This window comes from Heteronotia binoei, chromosome 1 (genome assembly GCF_032191835.1).
Source record: "Heteronotia binoei isolate CCM8104 ecotype False Entrance Well chromosome 1, APGP_CSIRO_Hbin_v1, whole genome shotgun sequence".
Classification (NCBI taxonomy): domain Eukaryota; kingdom Metazoa; phylum Chordata; class Lepidosauria; order Squamata; family Gekkonidae; genus Heteronotia; species Heteronotia binoei.
Genome location: NC_083223.1, coordinates 75,092,015 through 75,111,280, shown reverse-complemented (window position 1 = coordinate 75,111,280; position 19,266 = coordinate 75,092,015). Strand labels below are relative to the sequence as shown.

The 19,266-nt window shown below is 42.7% G+C and overlaps 1 protein-coding gene across 7 annotated transcripts in view; it reads right to left on the bottom strand.

Moving 5' to 3' along the window:
- The window catches only part of SENP6 (SUMO specific peptidase 6), a 77,186-nt gene that overhangs the window by 18,968 nt on the left and 38,952 nt on the right, over positions 1 to 19,266 (bottom strand). For 5 of the 7 annotated variants that reach the window (XM_060236123.1, XM_060236132.1, XM_060236162.1 and 2 more), the window contains 6 exons: positions 11,569 to 11,639; positions 9,716 to 9,861; positions 8,783 to 9,161; positions 7,769 to 8,001; positions 5,053 to 5,235; positions 1,527 to 1,560 (listed from right to left, as the gene is read on the bottom strand). In XM_060236123.1, the coding sequence (XP_060092106.1) occupies positions 1,527 to 1,560; positions 5,053 to 5,235; positions 7,769 to 8,001; positions 8,783 to 9,161; positions 9,716 to 9,861; positions 11,569 to 11,639 (1,046 nt within the window). The remainder of the gene's footprint in view (positions 1 to 1,526; positions 1,561 to 5,052; positions 5,236 to 7,768; positions 8,002 to 8,782; positions 9,162 to 9,715; positions 9,862 to 11,568; positions 11,640 to 19,266) is intronic. The other 2 variants (XM_060236141.1, XM_060236152.1) reach the window with 1 other exon arrangement.

The following is a 19,266-nucleotide window of genomic DNA, read 5'->3' as shown; positions in this document are numbered from 1 at the left end:
ACTCTGGGCCTTCTCAAGGAACCCTAATTCCAGAGTGGTGGCTAAGGTAGCACCCTCATCTGGGTCATGACAATTATGATTAAACTGAAGGTACAAAATCATGGTAATAGCGAAGATAGGGTTTTTTTGTCTTAATCTATAGTAAGTTTTTATTTGTATGGTGGACAGATGGTATTTGTAGGGTGAACAGATGGTATATGTATTTACTGTTATCTTTACTTACAGGCTTTCTATATTTCCTTGTTGATGATGTGAATGGCCTATTATTATGTTAAAATTGTAAAAGAGAAATGGTAAAATGAAGCATACTATATTTTGGTATGATATTATAAATAATAAGAATGTCCTTGATTAACGTAAATATTTTTAATTCTCCAATACCCCTTTTTCCTTTCTGTACCCCTATTCATTTTTAAAATTAAAAAATTATTCAAAAAATTTGCCCAAACACGTTTAAATGTTATGGCAAACTGGAACTCGATGCAAGGATCCACAAACTAAGACGACCTCATTTTCACCACACATATGAAGGGGAGCACAAAGAAGCATATAACAAGGCAACAATTTGCAGTCCTAATGTCTGCACGATGGGTTTGCACCAAAACAACCTGTTATTTTTCAGGTTCAGATATATTAATCCTGAAAAATATTGGTATTTCCCAATATTCCTGAATCCCAATAATATGTTATCGGGATGTGAGAAATAATTAGGACTGCCAAATTTTACAGCTTCCTGGAGTTTGCATGCAGCTTAGAGGTGTTTAAAGGGACCTATTCCTTTGGATGCCTTCTCCAAGAGAGCCAGTTTGGTGTAGTGGTTAAGTGTGCGGACTCTTATCTGGGAGAACCGGGTTTGATTCCCCACTCCTCCACTTGCACCTGCTGGAATGGCCTTGGGTCAGCCATAGCTCTGGCAGAGGTAGTCCTTGAAAGGGCAGCTGCTGTAAGAGCCCTCTCCAGCCCCACCCACCTCACAGGGTGTCTGTTGTGAGGGAGGGAGATAAAGGAGATTGTGAGCCGCTGTGAGACTCTTCGGAGTGGAGGGCGGGATATAAATCCAATATCTTCTTCTTCTTCCAAGCAGCAAGCAAACTTGCCACTTGGGGAGGGTGTTTAAAGGGACCAATCCAAGAGGCAAGGGTATTTACAGGGACCATAATCCTTTTGGACACGGTCCCCTGAAGAGAGTGTTTAAAGGGACTGATCCCTTTGGGCACCTTCTTCAAGTGGTGAGTTTTCTCCTGCAGTCCAGTTTAAACCAGGCTGCAGGAGAAGGGAGCTCCAGGAGCTGCTGTGCTGTACAGAGTACATTGCTCTGTACAGCACAGGAGATCACAGCTGGGCTCGCTTTATCCTTAGTCCAGTTTAAACCAGGCTACGGAAAAGCAAAGCTTCTGTGCCGCTGGGAGAATGTTTAGCTGAATGCACATCCCTAGTCTGCATGCAGCTTGTCTTAAGTTTCAACATAGGACTATGGATTCATGTGCTAAAAAAGTGGAGAAAATTAAGAGAAAGAATATACTTACCTTCTAGACGTATCTTAATAAAATCAAGGCAAAACTGAAAAGAAAAACCAGTGGACCAGTGATCAGTTTCAAAAAATTATAACTTGATAAATTTCTGAATCATTGCCTACTTATATCCTGACTTTAATCAGTACAATGCAAGAGCAGATTGAACCATCTGAAACCATACTAACCATTTACAGAGTGTCAGCATCTGATCTAGCAAGCCTGCACAGAACATGACAGTATATTGCATTGATGCTCATCTCCTTGTTTCAGGGGAGAACTTGGAAACTTCAGGAGAAACAGATGGAGGCTTATTCATGTTAACTTAGGTCTCACTTTTCAGATAACTTCCTCCCAAAGAAGCTCACATCAGGAGACACAAGCTAGTGCCCTCACCCATACAAGACACAACTGAAGCTGGAGCAAGGATGGTGTGGAGATCACTCATACAATGCCAGTCTGTGTGTGTATAGAGAGAGACAGACAGGCTTTTCCTTGCTAGTATTCATATATGTTTCCAGTGGTCTTTGGACTTCTGGTCACTGGCACAGGCTAGAGTGCCTTTCCCCTCACTTCTGTAATTCTGGACAGTCAGCTGCATTTTTTAAATGCTGCCAGTATTCAATATCCCCACTGAAAAACATAGGTTGGATCCTATCACTCTGCTCAGCGAAGTGCAGCACAGCAGAGCCACTTCCTCCCACACAAGGCTCAATACTTGGCTAAGCAGAGTGACAGCATCCAAGGCCACACCTCTTTACCAGCAACCAATTTGCTTTTATTTTTCAGTTTACAGGAAATGCCCTGAGAATATCCATCATGAAACATTTCCATTTTATACATATTATATATTTATAATTTGGATTTGTATACCACCCTTCTCTGAATTCATGTATATATTCCAGTATATATTTCATAAAGTTCTCTATCCTTCTCTGTTGCCAATATTGAAGTCTGGGTGTGCCTAAAAGTGCATGCCAAAAGGGTATTGGCCCAATGCTCATATCCCACACTTTGCAGCCTTTGACTCTAAACAAACAGGGCTAACAGATCCAGCACTAGCCCAGGATGTTGGAGACGTATTGTTTATTTTAGTTTATTTAAATTATATTTGCATTTCTTTGTAATCCCCAGTTGTGTGGAAATGCTTTAAACAGGGCTGCACTACTAAAAACACCCCCCCCCTCAAACTTCAGAAGCAATTCTCGTTTTACATCTCCATACTGATGCACAATATAGCTCCGTTCAATTTATTCTCAACCTCTATATTAGAATTTGATGTCAGACTCTGGCAATCTTCCTTGGTCATTGACATGCATGTTGCTGACCCAGCTATCCAAATTATTCTCCTTTGGTGTGCATAGATGTATAGGCTCCCCCACCTACTATCATTAGCTGTCACTGGTAACTTCAACAACAACCAATCTTTTCACCATGACTCTTGTTTGATCAGTCACTTGACTGCACATTTCCCGCTTTCCCCACTGTCATTCCAGTTGTGGCTCCTGTGACTGAGAAGCATAGCCACTCCTTGCCTGTTACATCAGCAAACACATTTACAATCATATCCCACCTTTATTCTTACCTAATGTAACCTAGAGGCATTACCTAACTGATGGGAACACCCCACTACTCACCTGAACCAGAGACCCCCAAAAGACAGGTCAAGTGAAGACACTGTGCCCAGAAGTCAGCCAAGACTTCACACAAGGGTTTCTGTCTAAGGTTGCAAAAGACATCCTTGAGGGCAGTTGCTCCCCCCACACACACACAATGGAATGACAGTAGCAATGAGTTCCACCAGGTTAAGTATCTGCATACTCAAGGCTGCCTGCCAACATCTGGCTAATCCTCTGATGACTTCAGCACCCCACCCAATCCCTTTTGTGTTATACCTATGCTAATGTGTACACCCCTGTTGCACACAAACCTCCTCCTTCCTGCCACATCCCCCAGGATACCGAAATAAAAATTATTTCCCCATTTTTTTTTTATAAATCTTATTGAATGTTTGCAGATACAACCATAACATGTCCTTACAGTTTACATTAAAAGGTAAAGGTAGCCCCGTGTACAAACACCAGTAATTTTCAACTCTGGGGTGACGTTGCTTTCACAACTTTTTCACAGCAGACTTTTTTACGGGATGGTTTGCCATCGCCTTCCCCAGTCATCTACACTTTTCCCACAGCAAGCTGGGTACTCATTTTACCAACCTCGGAAAAATGGAAGGCTGAGTCAACCTGGAGCTGGCTACCTGAACCAGTTTCCGCAGGGATAGAACTCAGGTCGTGAGCAGAGGGCTCCGACTGCAGTACTGCAGCTTTACCACTCTGCACCACGGGGCTCTTTTACAGTTTACATAGACCAGTTCAATCTAAGGTTAAATACAAAAGATCATTATGATCCTTCCTGACACCCATTAGCACCCATTCCCATCTTTTGTCTAACCCTGGGAACCTATTCAGTTTGCCCCAGAAGGTCCATTAATGGACATCTAGAAGGGGAAACTGTCATCTAGAAGGGGAAACTACCCCTCAAAATAGGATTAAAAAACCCTCTAGAGTCAAGCCATGCCAAAAGTGTACAATCTGTGGGTGCCTAGACAGTTACACCCCCATTATGCTAGTATTTGGGCCTCTTGGATGTGACATGCTGGTTGTGACTGTCCTCCTATCTCTCCCCCCCCCCCAACTTCTTCAACACAGATGTCTGCACATCTGGACAAGTAGTATAACCCCCATAACTGCTCCTTAAAGTCTGTTTTTCACTCCTTATTTTTCCTAGTTTCTTGATTGCGTGTATATTTTGATTGGTTCAATGTGATTGTGATTATATCTCAACATATTTTTAGTAAAACTTCTTAAATCTTTTAAAATCTGGAGTCTTTTTACTGTACTGGACCTGGGTAGACAAAAGTACACAATCTATTTTGCCCAGTCTCACAGCCGGGGGCATTTTATAGGAAAATTTTATAGGAAAATAAGTGATGGAGCTCATAAGCATAACTCAATAGCTGCCCCCCCCCCAGACAAAAGCAACCCAACACAAGAAAAAAGAGCCCCGGGTCAGCGAGGCCTGCTTGGGCTGGCTAAAGATCCAGCCAGTCCAAGCAGGCTTCACTCACCTGGGGCTCTTCTGCATCACCCCACCCCCGTCAAAATGCCAGCAAACCACCTGCCACCCAAAATCACATAAGAAGTAGAGAAAGGATGGCGTGGGCTTCTCCAGGGGTTAATGAGAGCTGCTGGGGGTGTGGCAAAGCCCCTGGTGGCCATTCTCCTAATCCAGGGATTGTTATGCAGCTGCAACTACTATTCAATGGACAAGGTAGGTGGGGAGAAGGAGGGAGGGGCCATCAGAAAGGTTCAGGAGCTGTGCTCCAGTGAGCTCCTGCTGAACTCAAGGCCTGCTCACAGCTAATTTCCCCAATATCAAGACAGAACTATTCCAGGTAACAGTAACCTCTTTAGAATGTACTGTTATACCACTTCCTGTGATAATAGAAGTAAGGAAGCCCAAATTTAAATCATGTACTTACAATTACAGGTTCTACTACCATTCTGCGCAGTGTTCCTATTCTTATGCTTCGGCAGTTTAGGATGACACTTTCACAAGAGTTTTGATATTTTGAAGACACTTCAGCCGAGTGATAACTTTGTAATGTTTCTTGACTAATAACTTTGCGACGTTTTACTGGAGCACTGGATACAACATTGCCAAACTGCAAAGCAATTATTGTTTTCAGAATTTCTCAAATCTTTGTTATTCCAACGAAAGGTATCAATACGTGAAGCTTTAAAAACAAACTTCTATATAATCCAACACCTCTGCAAATTACTAACATATACATTCTTTTAACAGGAACCCAAGGAGGAAGTATACGTACCTGAATGTGTTTTCAAATGTGATCTGCCTTCTTACCGTTTGCATGATTGTGCTGTTCATCATGCACCAGTTACACTCAAGAATGATTTCCCAATCCCCACTCACTTATTCACAGATCATAGATCTGCTCATGGTTATTCCATGACAAAACAATTTATTTATTAAAATCCTTGAAACTTGCCTTTCCCTTTGTGGTTCAAGGTGGCTTACATGCTATAATAAAAGCAGCACACATCACTAGAAATGAAACAAAACCTGTAAGTGCTTGGAGTTCACATTTTATTAAATTTCTTAGCAAGCAGAACAGACTAGCACTGCCTCCTCACCAAGACCAATGTCCCCTTCTTGGGAGAGCCTTATTCATAACACAGACGTTACTACTGAAAAGGAGTAGACCCCAGTGGATGCCAAGTGGGTGACAAGATCAGGAAGGTGGTAGCCTGATGACCGTAACTAGTGCATCAGAGAATGTGGATCCAGGCCATGAAGGACTTTAAAAGTTATAACCAGTACCTTGGATTGAATTCTGAAATTAATTGACAGCCAATGTTGCTTTTTTAAAAAATAAGAACATAGGGTTGGATCCCATATTTCACAGATGCAAAAGATCACACATCTTTCTGTGTTCCTCCCTCCTCCTCCAAAAGCTATTTCATCTCTCTCCTTACTGCAGCTTCCTGACTCATTAGTGCATATAATTGGTCCTGGAACCCCAGAAATAAATTTCCCCAGGGTTGGAAAGGACTGCTGAGAACACAGGGAAGTTTCACAACCATCAACACTTTCCACCAACTGACTGGCAGAACCAAACAATAGTAAATTAACATCAAAACATGCAACATTTTACTGCACATCAACACCAATTCTCTCCCACAGTAAAGTGCTTAATTTTGGATAGATTTGGGTTCCATGTGAAAAAATAATGCAAAATTGGCAAATTAAAAAGTGTTTTTAGAAAGACAATACTATTGAATCAAGTAAGATGATGGTTACCCGAAGTTAGGAAAGATATGTTGACTGGACAGATCCTTCACTACATGATTTATAAAGCAACCCTATATAGACTTTCTCCAGTCTATATGGACTGAAATCAATAGATTTAGACTGGAGTAACTTCGCAGGCTTGTACTGTAAGAGACTTGGCAGGCATTGTAGTATATGAGATTAAAGGATTGTCTTTCTATAGTGCTTCTGTGATTCTCCTGTCATTTCTGAGTATTTACAAAATTTAATATAATTTTACAGTATTTAATTTTCATTACCATGCCTAATATTTTTATTTGTTTTTAGACATCTGACTTTGCATTATTCATTATTTGTAGAATATCCTTGCATACTCTGTATGTATAACTGTCATAAACCTTAAAGGCATACTTAAAATAATGAACAGCTTTTAGCAACTTTATAATCAACTGTTATTGGGAATACATTCTTTTTAAAGTGTTGCTGCCTTGGCTTTTTAGTCTATAGATTAACATACCGTGAAAGTTGTCCCCTTTGACAGCACTTAAGGAGCCTGTTCATGGTGCATTTTTGTCTTTGTTTATCCAATTCTTGCAGTGGTGCTCAAACTAAAAAACAAAAATCCCCACCATGAAATCCTTACAATAAAGTGCCATTAAGTGGGACAATTTTCGATGTGTTTTAATTTTATTAGCCTTCTTGGTGACACTGTTTACCCATGGCAGTTCATACTTACTGGTAGCACTGTTTAAGCCTCTTTCTTATGGCTGCTTCTCATACTGCTTTGATAACATAAGAACACAGGAAATGTGGGAGGCAGGACCATGTGGCCAATTATGTTAGCATCATCGCGTTCTCACCCAGTAATCCAATCTGATGATAACGTAGTTTACCCCAGATGAGCCTCCTCCTCTGAGATGGTTCTTCTTGCTTAACCAAAGCAGTGCAGCGAACAGCCACAAATAAGTGGTTTCTCATGGTTCAAACAAGCATAAACATGCCTCAACAGCAGTCAAATATTCTAACTGTTCTAGAATATCAACTTGTGCACAACGGGACTTCACTTTAAAAAAAAAAGCAGCCTTCCACTCAATACTGAATCACTTTTGAAAATCTGCAAGGTACAAAAGTAGCTTACCACTCAACCTGAAAAATCTGAAGGTTCTCAAAAGCCTTATGTGGTGAATGCACACTTCTCCCATATGTAGTTAAGGTGTGTTAACTAACATGCACAGATGTTAAGAGCATCCAAAATATGCAAGTAATGCTAAGCTTAATGTAGAACACAAAATATAAATAATGCATGTATCTCCCTTAAAAGGCTCCTCCTGCCAACAGTCTTCAATTTCTTGGCCATTATCTGAAATACTTACATATACATTTCAAAGTAAGTATTGAGGGGCTACCTGGTCTTTCATTCTTGCTTTTCTTGGCAAAATGACTGCAGGTTCTGTATCTGCTGTAATACTGGTCAGTCTCTGTTCTATTCCACAATTGTTCTCCTTTAAGGCTGCCTCCACCTTCCCCGTAGAAGGTGCAGGTGAGGAACAGGCTGAATCTGCAGGACGTGGTGATATACTCTCCATTCTGTTAGTGCTGCCAATTTCATCTTCCTCTTCATCATCACTGGACAAAACAACTGAAAAGCAAAATATTCACTCGACTACAAATTTTAGTAACAAGCTATAACCTTCACAAACAGTAAAAACACACTAGTTAGTCCTTTCCAGGTCTCATTTTGGGCAAGAGCTCACAGGAGTGGAGCTCTGGAACCTCTAAATTTTATTATGCTCTTTCTTACCCCCACCCCCCACGCAAAAAAACTTGCTTATGGACTCCATTGCTTAAACCCCCTGCGAGAATTTTACTGAACTCTAAGATTTGACAAACTTTCTAATATTTTTCCTCACAAAAAAGGGAAAATAACCAAAACATTTAAAGCAGACAGATGGAAATCTTCATCATGTCACTGTGGCCACAAACGAGAAAGTAATTTCTCAGCCGCCCTGAGTCCGCTTGCGGAGAGGGCGGGATATAAATGCAAAGTAATAAATAATAAAATAATTTAAAAAGTACGATGGGAGTAAAGTTTTATTATAACAATTATAATTCAAGAAGCATTTTAAGGTAGATGCTGAGCTGATATCATTTAGTACACCTTCTGGTGATGTCAGGGGTGTGTGGCATATGCAAATGAGTTATGTAAATGAGTTGTGCTATTGAGCTCTGGTACCTCTTCTTCTATGAAATGACCCCTGGTCCTTTCTATCTGCTCTGCTGTTTCCCAAGCTAAAAAACCCCATGAAACTAAAGAAAACAAGCACTATGCATTAATTTATTAAACACCTGCCCTATTTTCTCCTTAACAAACAGTTTACAATTTAATTTGTACACCCATCTTAGAATAAAAATATACTTACTTGGGTCATTTAGTTCAGATGCTATTGAATTCTTATGCCTCAAGTTTCCAGTAATTTTAGAACCAACTTTTCCATTTGGCCGCAATATAGTAGTCCCTGTATCTCGCCTCACTATGCAATCAGAAGAAACTGTTCCAGGAAAAGACCCATAAAACTTCTTTGCATTTAGTCCTGTATTTAAAGACTTTTGTCCTGGTGAGTTCTCATGTATTGGCTCTCGAGGTAAAGGTCCCAAAGGATCACTTTGTGTAATACTGTGCATGGAGTGTCTTGGCAAAGCCCTAAGACAAAGACTTCCACACCTTTGGCATTTGGTCTGACTTTCATTTGCTTTCCCATTGCATGGACAAACTGTGGAATAATTGTTTTGTTCCAAGCCCTAGGAAAAGAGAGAATAATTTACAGTACACATATTTTCAACATATTTTAGTGTTAGGTTCTTTGAAAATAAGGATTAAAATGAGAATCTAGGTGATCCATCTTTGAGAAAATTCTGTGTAAGAAAACTGGTACAAGTAGTAGGGCACATAATTCAAACTACTTCCTTTGAAAGACCACCCTAATTCTTTTCTCACGTCCTTAACTTCCACTTTACCTTCTCTCTTTAGTTATATTGTTTCTATGCCTCCTAAACCATAAGCCCTATTTTGCCACAAACATTTACTCACTTACCCAATCATCATTGCAAGAACTGAGTGCTCTTCTTCTAAGTGGAATTAATATTACATTTACCGATGTCCCATCCCCTCTCATCCCATATTGCAAATCAGGAGATGTTTCCCAATAAGCTTTATACAGTATGCTAAAGTAATATTTTAAAATTTAAAACAATGTTTACAGCAACGTCAGGATAGCTCTCTGTTAGCCTAACACCAAAAACATAAGGTTTAGCCTTCTAACAATGCCAAGTTTTGAGTTTAACATATAACCCACCTCTAGGAGGGTTACACACTTTTTTGTAGCAGGAGATGGAAGCAAACGAATTTGATTTAAATTGCAGTGACGTTTCAGCTGTACCTTCCTCATAATTCCTGATTCTGACTCTGACCCAGGCTCTTCTGTATTCTCCATCACACTTTCTGGAATGGAAGAAAGAAATCATTATGAACTATGTTATGTGCCCTCTGTTGAAAGGTAACATAGAACCAATTTACTCCTATATAGCCAATTAAAAATAAAAACATGAAAAAATCAGCAGCTGCCCACTCTCATGTCTTTGTGTGACATGAATCTTGAGAGGAGAGTCTTCAAAGTATTTCCCTGAATGCAACTACTGCTCACTCCAAAGGTTGACATTCTATACTAATGAAAAATTTTAAGAATTTAAAAATATTAGTTTCATTTATTTAAAAAAAAACTGCATGAGTCAGTGTAGTCCATATGTTTAATGAAATCTGTACAAGGGATGGGCATGAGCCTCATCACGAATCTAAATACATTGTGAAAAATACACGGATCATGAGCTGCGGTTCATGCAATTTCATCTCCAACGAACTGCCCACAAACCACCATGTTTTTAGAGGTTAGTGAGATTCATGGTGGTGGTTTGTGAGGCAGACACACTGGAACCAATCAATTAATTGTCAAAGTAATGGGGGGATGGGCTTCTGTAGCCCTGGAAACACCAATAGGAGCCCTCCAAACCTCGACAGGCAGTGCTGGCTACCAACAAGAGAGCTCCCATTCTGCCCTATATACCCCCAACTCACAAATAGCTTTTACTTGGCAGCAGGCAGTTAGGCAGAGAGGGAGTTAAATGTTAAAGGCAGAGATGGAAGGGAACTGGAAGTCATTCCTCAGTACAGGGAACTGGAAGTCATTCCTCAGTACTGTGAACAGGGGTTGGTGCTTACTCTGCTAAAGCCAAGAAGAGGGGCTCAGCAAGGGGGTTCCTCAGCTGAGGACTCACTCCCCCTCAGTGGGAATTCTTCCCTTGTCCCTGGGGAAGTGACTGGTGGGCTCAGGGTTCTGAGCCACCCCTGTCCCTCTGCTGAGGATCCACCAACCCCCCTAATTGTCAAACAACACCCCTCTGTGCCATGAGGATCAGAGTGGGGGACTTGGGTGCTCATTATGGCCCATCCCTGTGGAATAAACCTGTCCTGCCAGCCCACCAGTGCCCAACTGTACTAGGGTGTCACCAAGGGTCTCAGAGGCACAGCCTCTTTTGTGTGACGGGGATGGACTTGGAGGCAGAATTGCTATCAGCACTGCCAAAATCACAACAGTTGCTAAAACTTCACATTTTTACATCCACCGCTACCCCATGTAAGCATAAAGGCTGGAACACAGGTAAAACCTACATAACAGAAAAACAAAAACTGCAACTTTACTCACACTCCCATCAAAAATTAAACAACCCCCCTTTTCCATCCTTCTGAGGTCGGTTAAATGAGTACCCAGCTTGCTGGGGGGGAAAGTGTAAAAGACTGGGGAAGGCAATGACAAACCGCCCTGTAAAAAGTCTGCCGTGAAAACGTTGTGAAAGCAATGTCACACCAGAGTCGGAAACGACTGGTGCTTGCAAAGGGGACCTTTCCTTTCCTTTTTTCCTTCTTTTGAATCAGGTGTATTCCCTAATGCTAACAAAAGATACAAGTTCATACTCCATCAGGATCAGAACAATGAACATATTTTAGCTATTGACAACATAGCTAGTGCATGTCAGTGTAGTATAAACATTAAGAATAATTGCTTTGATTAAGCAAATATAAAGAATCTATAAACTGTATAATGGGCAACAATCCAATTTATGTCCATAACCAAAATTAAATGTAAAAACTTACGCATCTCATGAAGCTGAGACAGTCTACTGAAATCAGTGTCTATCTTCTGAATATTAGGAGGATATTCTTTTCTGGGAAAAATAAATTAGTAGTTTTATTAAATACTAATCTATTTAGTTTAAATATAAATACAATTATTTGTATCTCACAGGTAATACATATTTATATTTTACAATACAGAAATCTAACTTTATAATAATGAACTTTTAACATGTAGAAATCACTCTACATAGTCAGACAATTTGAATGTAACCAGACTTCAGTTAAGAACTCAGTTCACTTCAATAAAAATAAAATGAACTGAACATGCTTTAGCATTTTTTCAATTTATTAACAGACTCTCAAAATCTTCAGCAGCTACATACCCACCTTTTTTAAAAAATCAAAAAAGGACTTATAATATTCAATGCTACAAAGCTAAGGTAAAGCTATCGGGGGTGGCGGGTATGATTTAAACAATGTGTGAAAAAGGGACATACTTTGCAGCTGCTTATATAATAGCTCAACCCAAGCAGTTGAGAGGCAAACTTTTATGCTTCTGAAGCAAAGCCACTTTTTCATTGGTAAGATGCCGTATATACAATCTGCCATTTAGCAACTACCACTTCCCAAGGGGCAAAGTGAGCTGATGTCTTCCACTGTATGCAATATGCAGAATGGCTCCCAAAGCGTCCCATCTGCCACAATACAGCACCCTATCAGCAACACTAGGGACACTATAAGACCCTTCCTGCAGGGTGCTACTAAGAGGAAGCATCTATTTAATAAAGATGTATGATTATAATTATGCAGAGAACCTGAAACCAAGAAGTTATATCCAAGTGCTAGATGTTCATGTTAATTTTCATGCCAGTGGTTTACAACCAAATGGTCACAAGACAGCAGTGACAAATTACTTCGATTTTATTAGAAATATAAATATTTTGCCCTATTCCTACTAACATTGAAAGTAAAATCTGGTAATGTAAAAACATGCTTTTAAAGTTACATTTTTTAGTCTTCAGCTTATTCATATCTCCCAATGGGTGCTCCCCCGCCCCCGCCCTCCACATCTTTAAGGTTTATTCAGGAGTAGAATTTACTTGAGGCTTTAGCTACACAAAGGGGTTCTCACTTTACAGTACTGCACCAAAAACTGCCCTACTGATCTTACACTGATTTTGCTCAACCTATAGTGTTACAATTTGCCTATTACAATCCATACGCTTTTGTATAGCATCTTCTGGCATTACAAAAGTTACAGTGTTTAGAAATATAGTCATAAAATCATACAAAGATATATAAATCACATAACTGCCATGAACATGTGTTTGGGTATTCGACTCCCATTTATTATCAAGTCATAGCAGTTTTCATTTATAAGAGCTAGAACAGCTAACAGAAATATAAAAGAAAAAGAAGAAAGATGTGTTTTGCCTTTTTTGTTTAATAGGATAGACAATCACTTTATCTAATAAGGGGAACAAGAGAGGTAGTCCTAAAACTGAGTTTTCTACTACCTGTACAAGAATAAGCACATCTATTTTGACATCTATGTTTCACAAGTTAAGAGTTACTTCTCCAATTTCTGGACATTTTTCTTAATCGCATTAAATATAGCTGATTCTTCTGTTGAGTATGTTTCTGTTAACAGCCGTTACTATTTCTTATCCCTTGAAGAACAAGACACTATTTTGATCTAAGTGAACTATTGTAAGTCACTGAGTATTTGAGCTGGGAAAGCAACTCAAATTTTAATAAATAAATATAATTTGGATAACTCAAATTACTCATTTAGTTCAATTACACTACAGTTCAACAACACCAGAGAACGGCCCATTGGACTTACCATGAGGGGTCCTTCTCCTCAGAGGTTCGGAGGACATCTCTGTGGGTTATTCCTACTGTTCCTTCAGGGAGGCAGGAAACACTTTTTTCACCTTCCTGTTGGCGCCTTCGGAATAACCCCGCCCTCAGTTGTGGGACTCCGAAAGCAGTATCGTCTTCCCTCTAACTAGAAGGACTATAAACACAACTAACAACTTATACTACAATATAAACTGTAACCTTGAACTCCGATAGTACTGAAAGTAATGCAGTACAAGGGAGAAAAGCTGAAGTAAGTAGAACCTAATGAGATATAAGCGATGAAGATAAATTTGGGAGTGGCGAGATGTCCTCCGAACCTCTGAGGAGAAGGACCCCTCACGGTAAGTCCAATGGGCCGTTCTCCCTCAGAGGTTGTCGGACATCTCTGTGGGACCTACCAGAGCAGTCCCCTTTAATCGGGTGGGTCTTCATCGCTGACCTCCCCCAAAACATGCTGTAATACCTTTCTCCCAAATGCTGCATCTGCTGATGCCATGGAATGGATCTTATAGTGCCTTATGAATGTAGACGGAGAGGACCAAGTAGCAGCTCTACACACCTCCTCGACTGAAGCCCGATTCAGCAGTGCCGCGTTTGTGGAGGCACTCCTAAGCGAATGGGCAGTAATTCCTCTAGGAACCTGCAACCCTGATGCCCTATATGCTTCACTGATACAGGCCTTTAGAACTGCACTAATTGACGAAGTAGTCATCTTATCCCCAGCTCTTGGAGGCGAGATGTTGATAAACATGTAGTCAGTTTTCCTAATTGACTCAGATCTTAGAATGAAAATCTTTAGGGCTCTGCGCACATCTAAGGTATGCCAAACTATCTCCTTTGGGTGTTTGGGTTGTGGACAAAAAGTGGGTAGGTAAATTTCTTGTGTGCGATGGAACCTGGAAGCAGCCTTAGGAAAGAAGGAAGGATCCGTGCGCAGAACCACCTTTTCTTTGTGGAACACGCAAAGACCCGCCTTCACTGATAAGGCCCCCAGTTCCGAAACTCGACGTGCAGACATTATGGCTACCAAGAAGAGAGTTTTCATTCACACCCATTTTAAGTCCACCTCTCGAAGAGGCTCAAATGGCTTCTTTGCAAGCGCTGATAAAACGGTATGGAGCCGCCAAGATGGAAAACGATGGACTGTCGGAGGTAACTTCAAATTCGCCCCCTGCAAAAATAACTGGATGTGTGGGTGTTGAGATAGCCTATACCCTCCAACGACCGGTAAGACGGTAGACAGGGCAGCTATCTGCCTTCTTAGCGTAGCTGGTTTTAACCTAGACTCTAGGCCCTCCTGTAAGAACGCTAGTATCTCCGCAATGGAAGGGGTAAGCGAAGAAACCTTTTTCCTACGACACCATCAGACAAAAGCCTTCCAAGTTGTGTTGTATATACGAACAGTGGAAGGCCTTCTTGACGCTAGCATAGTGTCCGTCACCTCAGGTGAGTAGCCTAGACTTCTGAATGCTTCCCGCTCAATCTCCACGCGGTCAAGTGAAACCACTCCGGGTCGGGGTGCCACACCGGACCCTGATGGAGCATGTCGGGAGATACTGGCAGCGACAGCGGAAGGTCTATTGATAGCTCTGTCAACATTGAGAACCACGGACGCCGTGGCCAATAGGGAGCTACCATGATGATTTCCGCCTGTAGAACTCTCACCCTCCGCAGAACCCGAGAAACCAGAGGGACCAGAGGAAATGCATACAAGAGACCTGGAGGCCATATGGCTGTCAAGGCGTCTGTCTGTTCGGCTTCTGGATGGAAGAACCTCGTGAAATACCTTGGTAGCTTTGCGTTTGTGTCTGAAGCGAAAAGATCCACCTCTGGTTGACCCCAACGTTGGCAAATGAGATCGAATATGCCTGTGCTGAGGGCCCACTCGCCTTCGCAAATTGACTGTCTGCTTAACCAGTCTGCCTGTATATTGTCCTGGCCTCTGATGTGTTCTGACCTTAGGGAGGCCAGATTCTTTTCTGCCCATGTCAGAATCTTTGATGCTTCCCTGTGCAACTGCGAGGATCTGGAGCCCCCTTGGTTGTTCAGATATGCCTTGGCTGTTATGTTGTCCGTTCTGACAAGAACGTGCTGCTGATACAATTGCGTCCTGAAGGCAACCAGAGCTAGACGAATGGCTCTGATTTCCAGGAGATTAATGGGAAGCAGACCCTCGGGTTGTGACCACCTGCCTTGGACTGGTTTGTCCTGAAGAGTGGCCCCCCACGCCCCCCAGGCTGGCATCTGTGAACAGCTCTAGGGATGAGGGAGGATGGAACAATTTGCCCTGGCGAAGATGAGACAAGTCCGTCCACCATTGCAAGCTCCTCTTGACTGTTAATGGAATTATCAGATTTATGTCCTTTCTCTCCATGATCTGAAATGGCCGTAGGAACATTTGAAGAGGTCTGGAATGGAATCTGGCCCATTGTATCATATCTATGGTCGAAATCAAAAGTCCCATTAGTTTGGCAAGCAACATCAGTCGTGATGACTGGCTCTGGATGACCCTGATAGCCAAATCCCTGATGGTCCTGGCCTTGGACAGAGGCAGAAATAGCAAGTTGCACGTGGAATCGATCATTGCCCCTAGATGTTCCAACCTCTGGCTCAGCTGAAGCGAACTCTTTGCTATGTTCACCATGAACACGTGTGACTGAAGACACTGAATGGCCAGAGTTGTGCCCCGAAGAGATTTCTCTTTGTTGTTGGATCTGACTAAGAGGTCGTCCAGATAGGGGTGATTGTGGATCCCCTGCTTTCTCAGCTGGGCTATTGGATGTATTAAAATCTTGGAGAAAACTCCGGGCGCTGTTGACAGGCCAAAGGGTAAGGCCCTGTACTGGTAATGTTGATTCAGTACCACAAACCTTAGGAAGCGCCGATGAGAAGAATGGATAGGTATATGAAAATAAGCTTCGGTCAGGTCTATGGAGGTGAGGTACTCCCCTGGCAAGAGTGAGTCCATAATGAATCTCAAAGTTTCCATTCTGAAGTGACGTACCTTGACGTAGCGATTCAGAAACTTGAGATCCAAGACGGCCCTCCAGTCGCCATTCTTCTTGGGTATGGTGAAAAGAATGGAGTACACACCTTTCCCCTTCTCTGACACTGGGACCGGATCGACTGCTCGAATGTCGAGAAGATGCTGGATTGCTTTGGTAGTAATGAGAAGCTTGTGCTCCTGCTTGGGGTAGGTGATCTGACAAATCTGTCTGGTGGAATGCGGTGGAACTCTATTGAATACCCCTCTTGTACTATTTCTAAAGACCATTGGTCTGCCTGAGAGGCCTCCCAAGCTTCTGCAAAATGGAGTAGTCGAGCTCCCACCGGTAAGTGATTGTAGTCATGCCTGCTTGGACTTGGCCTCTCTGTCAAGCTTGTCCATCTTGGAGAAGTTATTACGATTGAATTTGGAGCCGAATGAACCCCTTTTAAAGGAGCTCTTTGGCGTTTCCCAATTAAACTTTTTTGAATCAGTGCGATATCTGGCCAAGGAATGCTGAGTCCAAAAGGAGTGAGGACCCCTTTTTTCATTTCTCCGAATGGATTTGGGCATGGCCTTCTTTTTATCCCTAGTCTCTACTAGGATCTTATCCAAAGCGTCCCCGAAGAGGCGATCCCCCAGAAAGGGGTATGCTGCCACTGTAGACTTAGAAAGAAAATCAGCCTGCCAGGCCCGAAGCCAAAGAAGGAGTCTAGCCACCGTAGTGGACGCCATTGTCTTGGAGGCAAATGTCAGGATGGCTAAGGTTGCGTCAGCCGTGAATGACGCTGCCTTAAGAATGCGTGAGGCGCCCTCTAACATACGTCTGTTGTCCTCTGGTAACATCTGAAGTAACTTACGTACCCAAACAATGGACGCCCTGGAGACCAGGGAGGCCGCAGAGGATGCCTTCACGATCATGGCCACAGATTCGTACAATCTTTTCAAGGTCGCCTCAGCTTTTTTGTCCAGGGGATCTCTAAGAGAGCCCTGGCCATCCTCTGATACCAGGCCCGAGGACTGTAGAGCTGCTACTGGACCGTCCACAGTTGGGGCTTGTAACAACTCGTTGGTGTAAGCAGGCAGAGCGTACAACTTTTTTACTAAGTGAGGAAACTGCTTAAGGGAAGCTGGCTTTTCCCATTCTGCTCTAACCTGCTTTTCAAAGTATTCTGGAAAAGGGAAGACTTGTTCAGAAGTTTCCCCCCTGGGCAAGAACTCAGAATTTCCGCTGGTTCTTGACTTAAACTTCTTTGATTTAGCTACCTTAGCTTCCTCATCAATGGGCCCCTCCTCAATTTCTAATGCTCAAAGAGTTCTGGCTAGCAGAAACTGGTAATCTTCCTGACGGAAGAAACGACTAGCCTGCTCAGGTATTTTAACCTCCTACTGTTCCTCCTCTGAGAAACATTCCCCCTCTTCCCTATCCTCCTGATCAGAGCCAGACGCTATAGATTCAAGCTCAACAGGTAAGGACTGGGAAGACTGCAATGGGGCCTTTCGCGCTGCCTTGGTGGGCCCGGAGAAGGAGCGGGGAGGATCTAAAGGAAAAGTTGGTCCTTGAGGGAGAAGCCCCATTCGGGCGCAAAAGGATCCCATTTCCTCCTGCATAGCTCGCCTAATAAAGAGCATAGCCTCTGGGTTCAGAGGGTTGCTCGTTAATACATTACCCCCGTCCTGGAAGCCTTCCAATTGCGGCTGCAGGTAGTTCCGAGCCTCTGGAGTGCCTGCTCTTAGGGGTTGGAAGGTCTGAGAGCTACGCTCCGCACTTCCAAAATGGCCGCCGCTGTTTGCTGCCGCCCCGAGGTACGTAGCCGGGGCCTCCATTACGCGCCGTTTCTTGGCGCTGGCAGCCGAATCGTCTGCGGCCGCGTTGGGAAGGGTGCGAGCAAGCCGCAAAGGCAGGTCGGCACCTTCGACGAAAGTCGGCGCTGCGAGAGGTGCGGCGCGCGACTCTCCCTCCTCATCCGAAAGGAAACCATCCTTGCTACAGGCCATTCTGAAACGGCCCAAACTGGTCTCCTCTGCTGCCTTTGCCCAGAGAAGGGAAGGAGAAAAAGGAGGGAGAGAAATAGATATGGAAGGGAAAGTAGATAATTGAGAAAGAGAAAAGAGAAAAAAGGCTTAGCCTAGCCTTGTGCTGCTGCTCCCTGTAGAGGCAGGAACAAAACTGAGGGCGGGGTTATTCCGAAGGCGCCAACAGGAAGGTGAAAAAAGTGTTTCCTGCCTCCCTGAAGGAACAGTAGGAATAACCCACAGAGATGTCCGACAACCTCTGAGGGAGAAAGGAACATTGGTAATTATCGTAAGAGTTCCTTCTGCTTTGAGGAAGGGAGGGCATCTTGACATGGGTGATTCCTATCTATCCATCAAGGAGGCAAGACTAAAATTCTTCTGGACTTCCTGTCTCTTGACCAGAATCATCCACTTACCTCAGTTGGTAACTCCTGACAGTAAAACATTTTAGGATACCAGAAACAAGAAATCAATAATGGGGGAGGAGTCTGTCATCCTCCCCATAAATCAGAGTGGGACAAAATGTCCTTCCTTCCTTAGAGCAAAAGGAACCCTCACAGAAAGTGTTAATATGACTTTCTCATTCTGAGGGGAAGGACATCTTGACATGGGAAGTCCAAAAGCAGTTGTATCCCATGTTGGTTGGGAAAAATCAGTTCACCTCACTTCTTCCAAAAGGCTGCATCAGCTGTGACAAGGGTATTCATTTTGTACTGCCTGGCAAAAGGTCAAAAGAAATGACCATGCAGACATGCAGATTTCCTCAACAGAGGCTTTGGCATCCAATGCAGCATTAGCTACAGCACTACAAATGGAGTGAGCTGTACTTCCAAGTGGTACCTGGATCT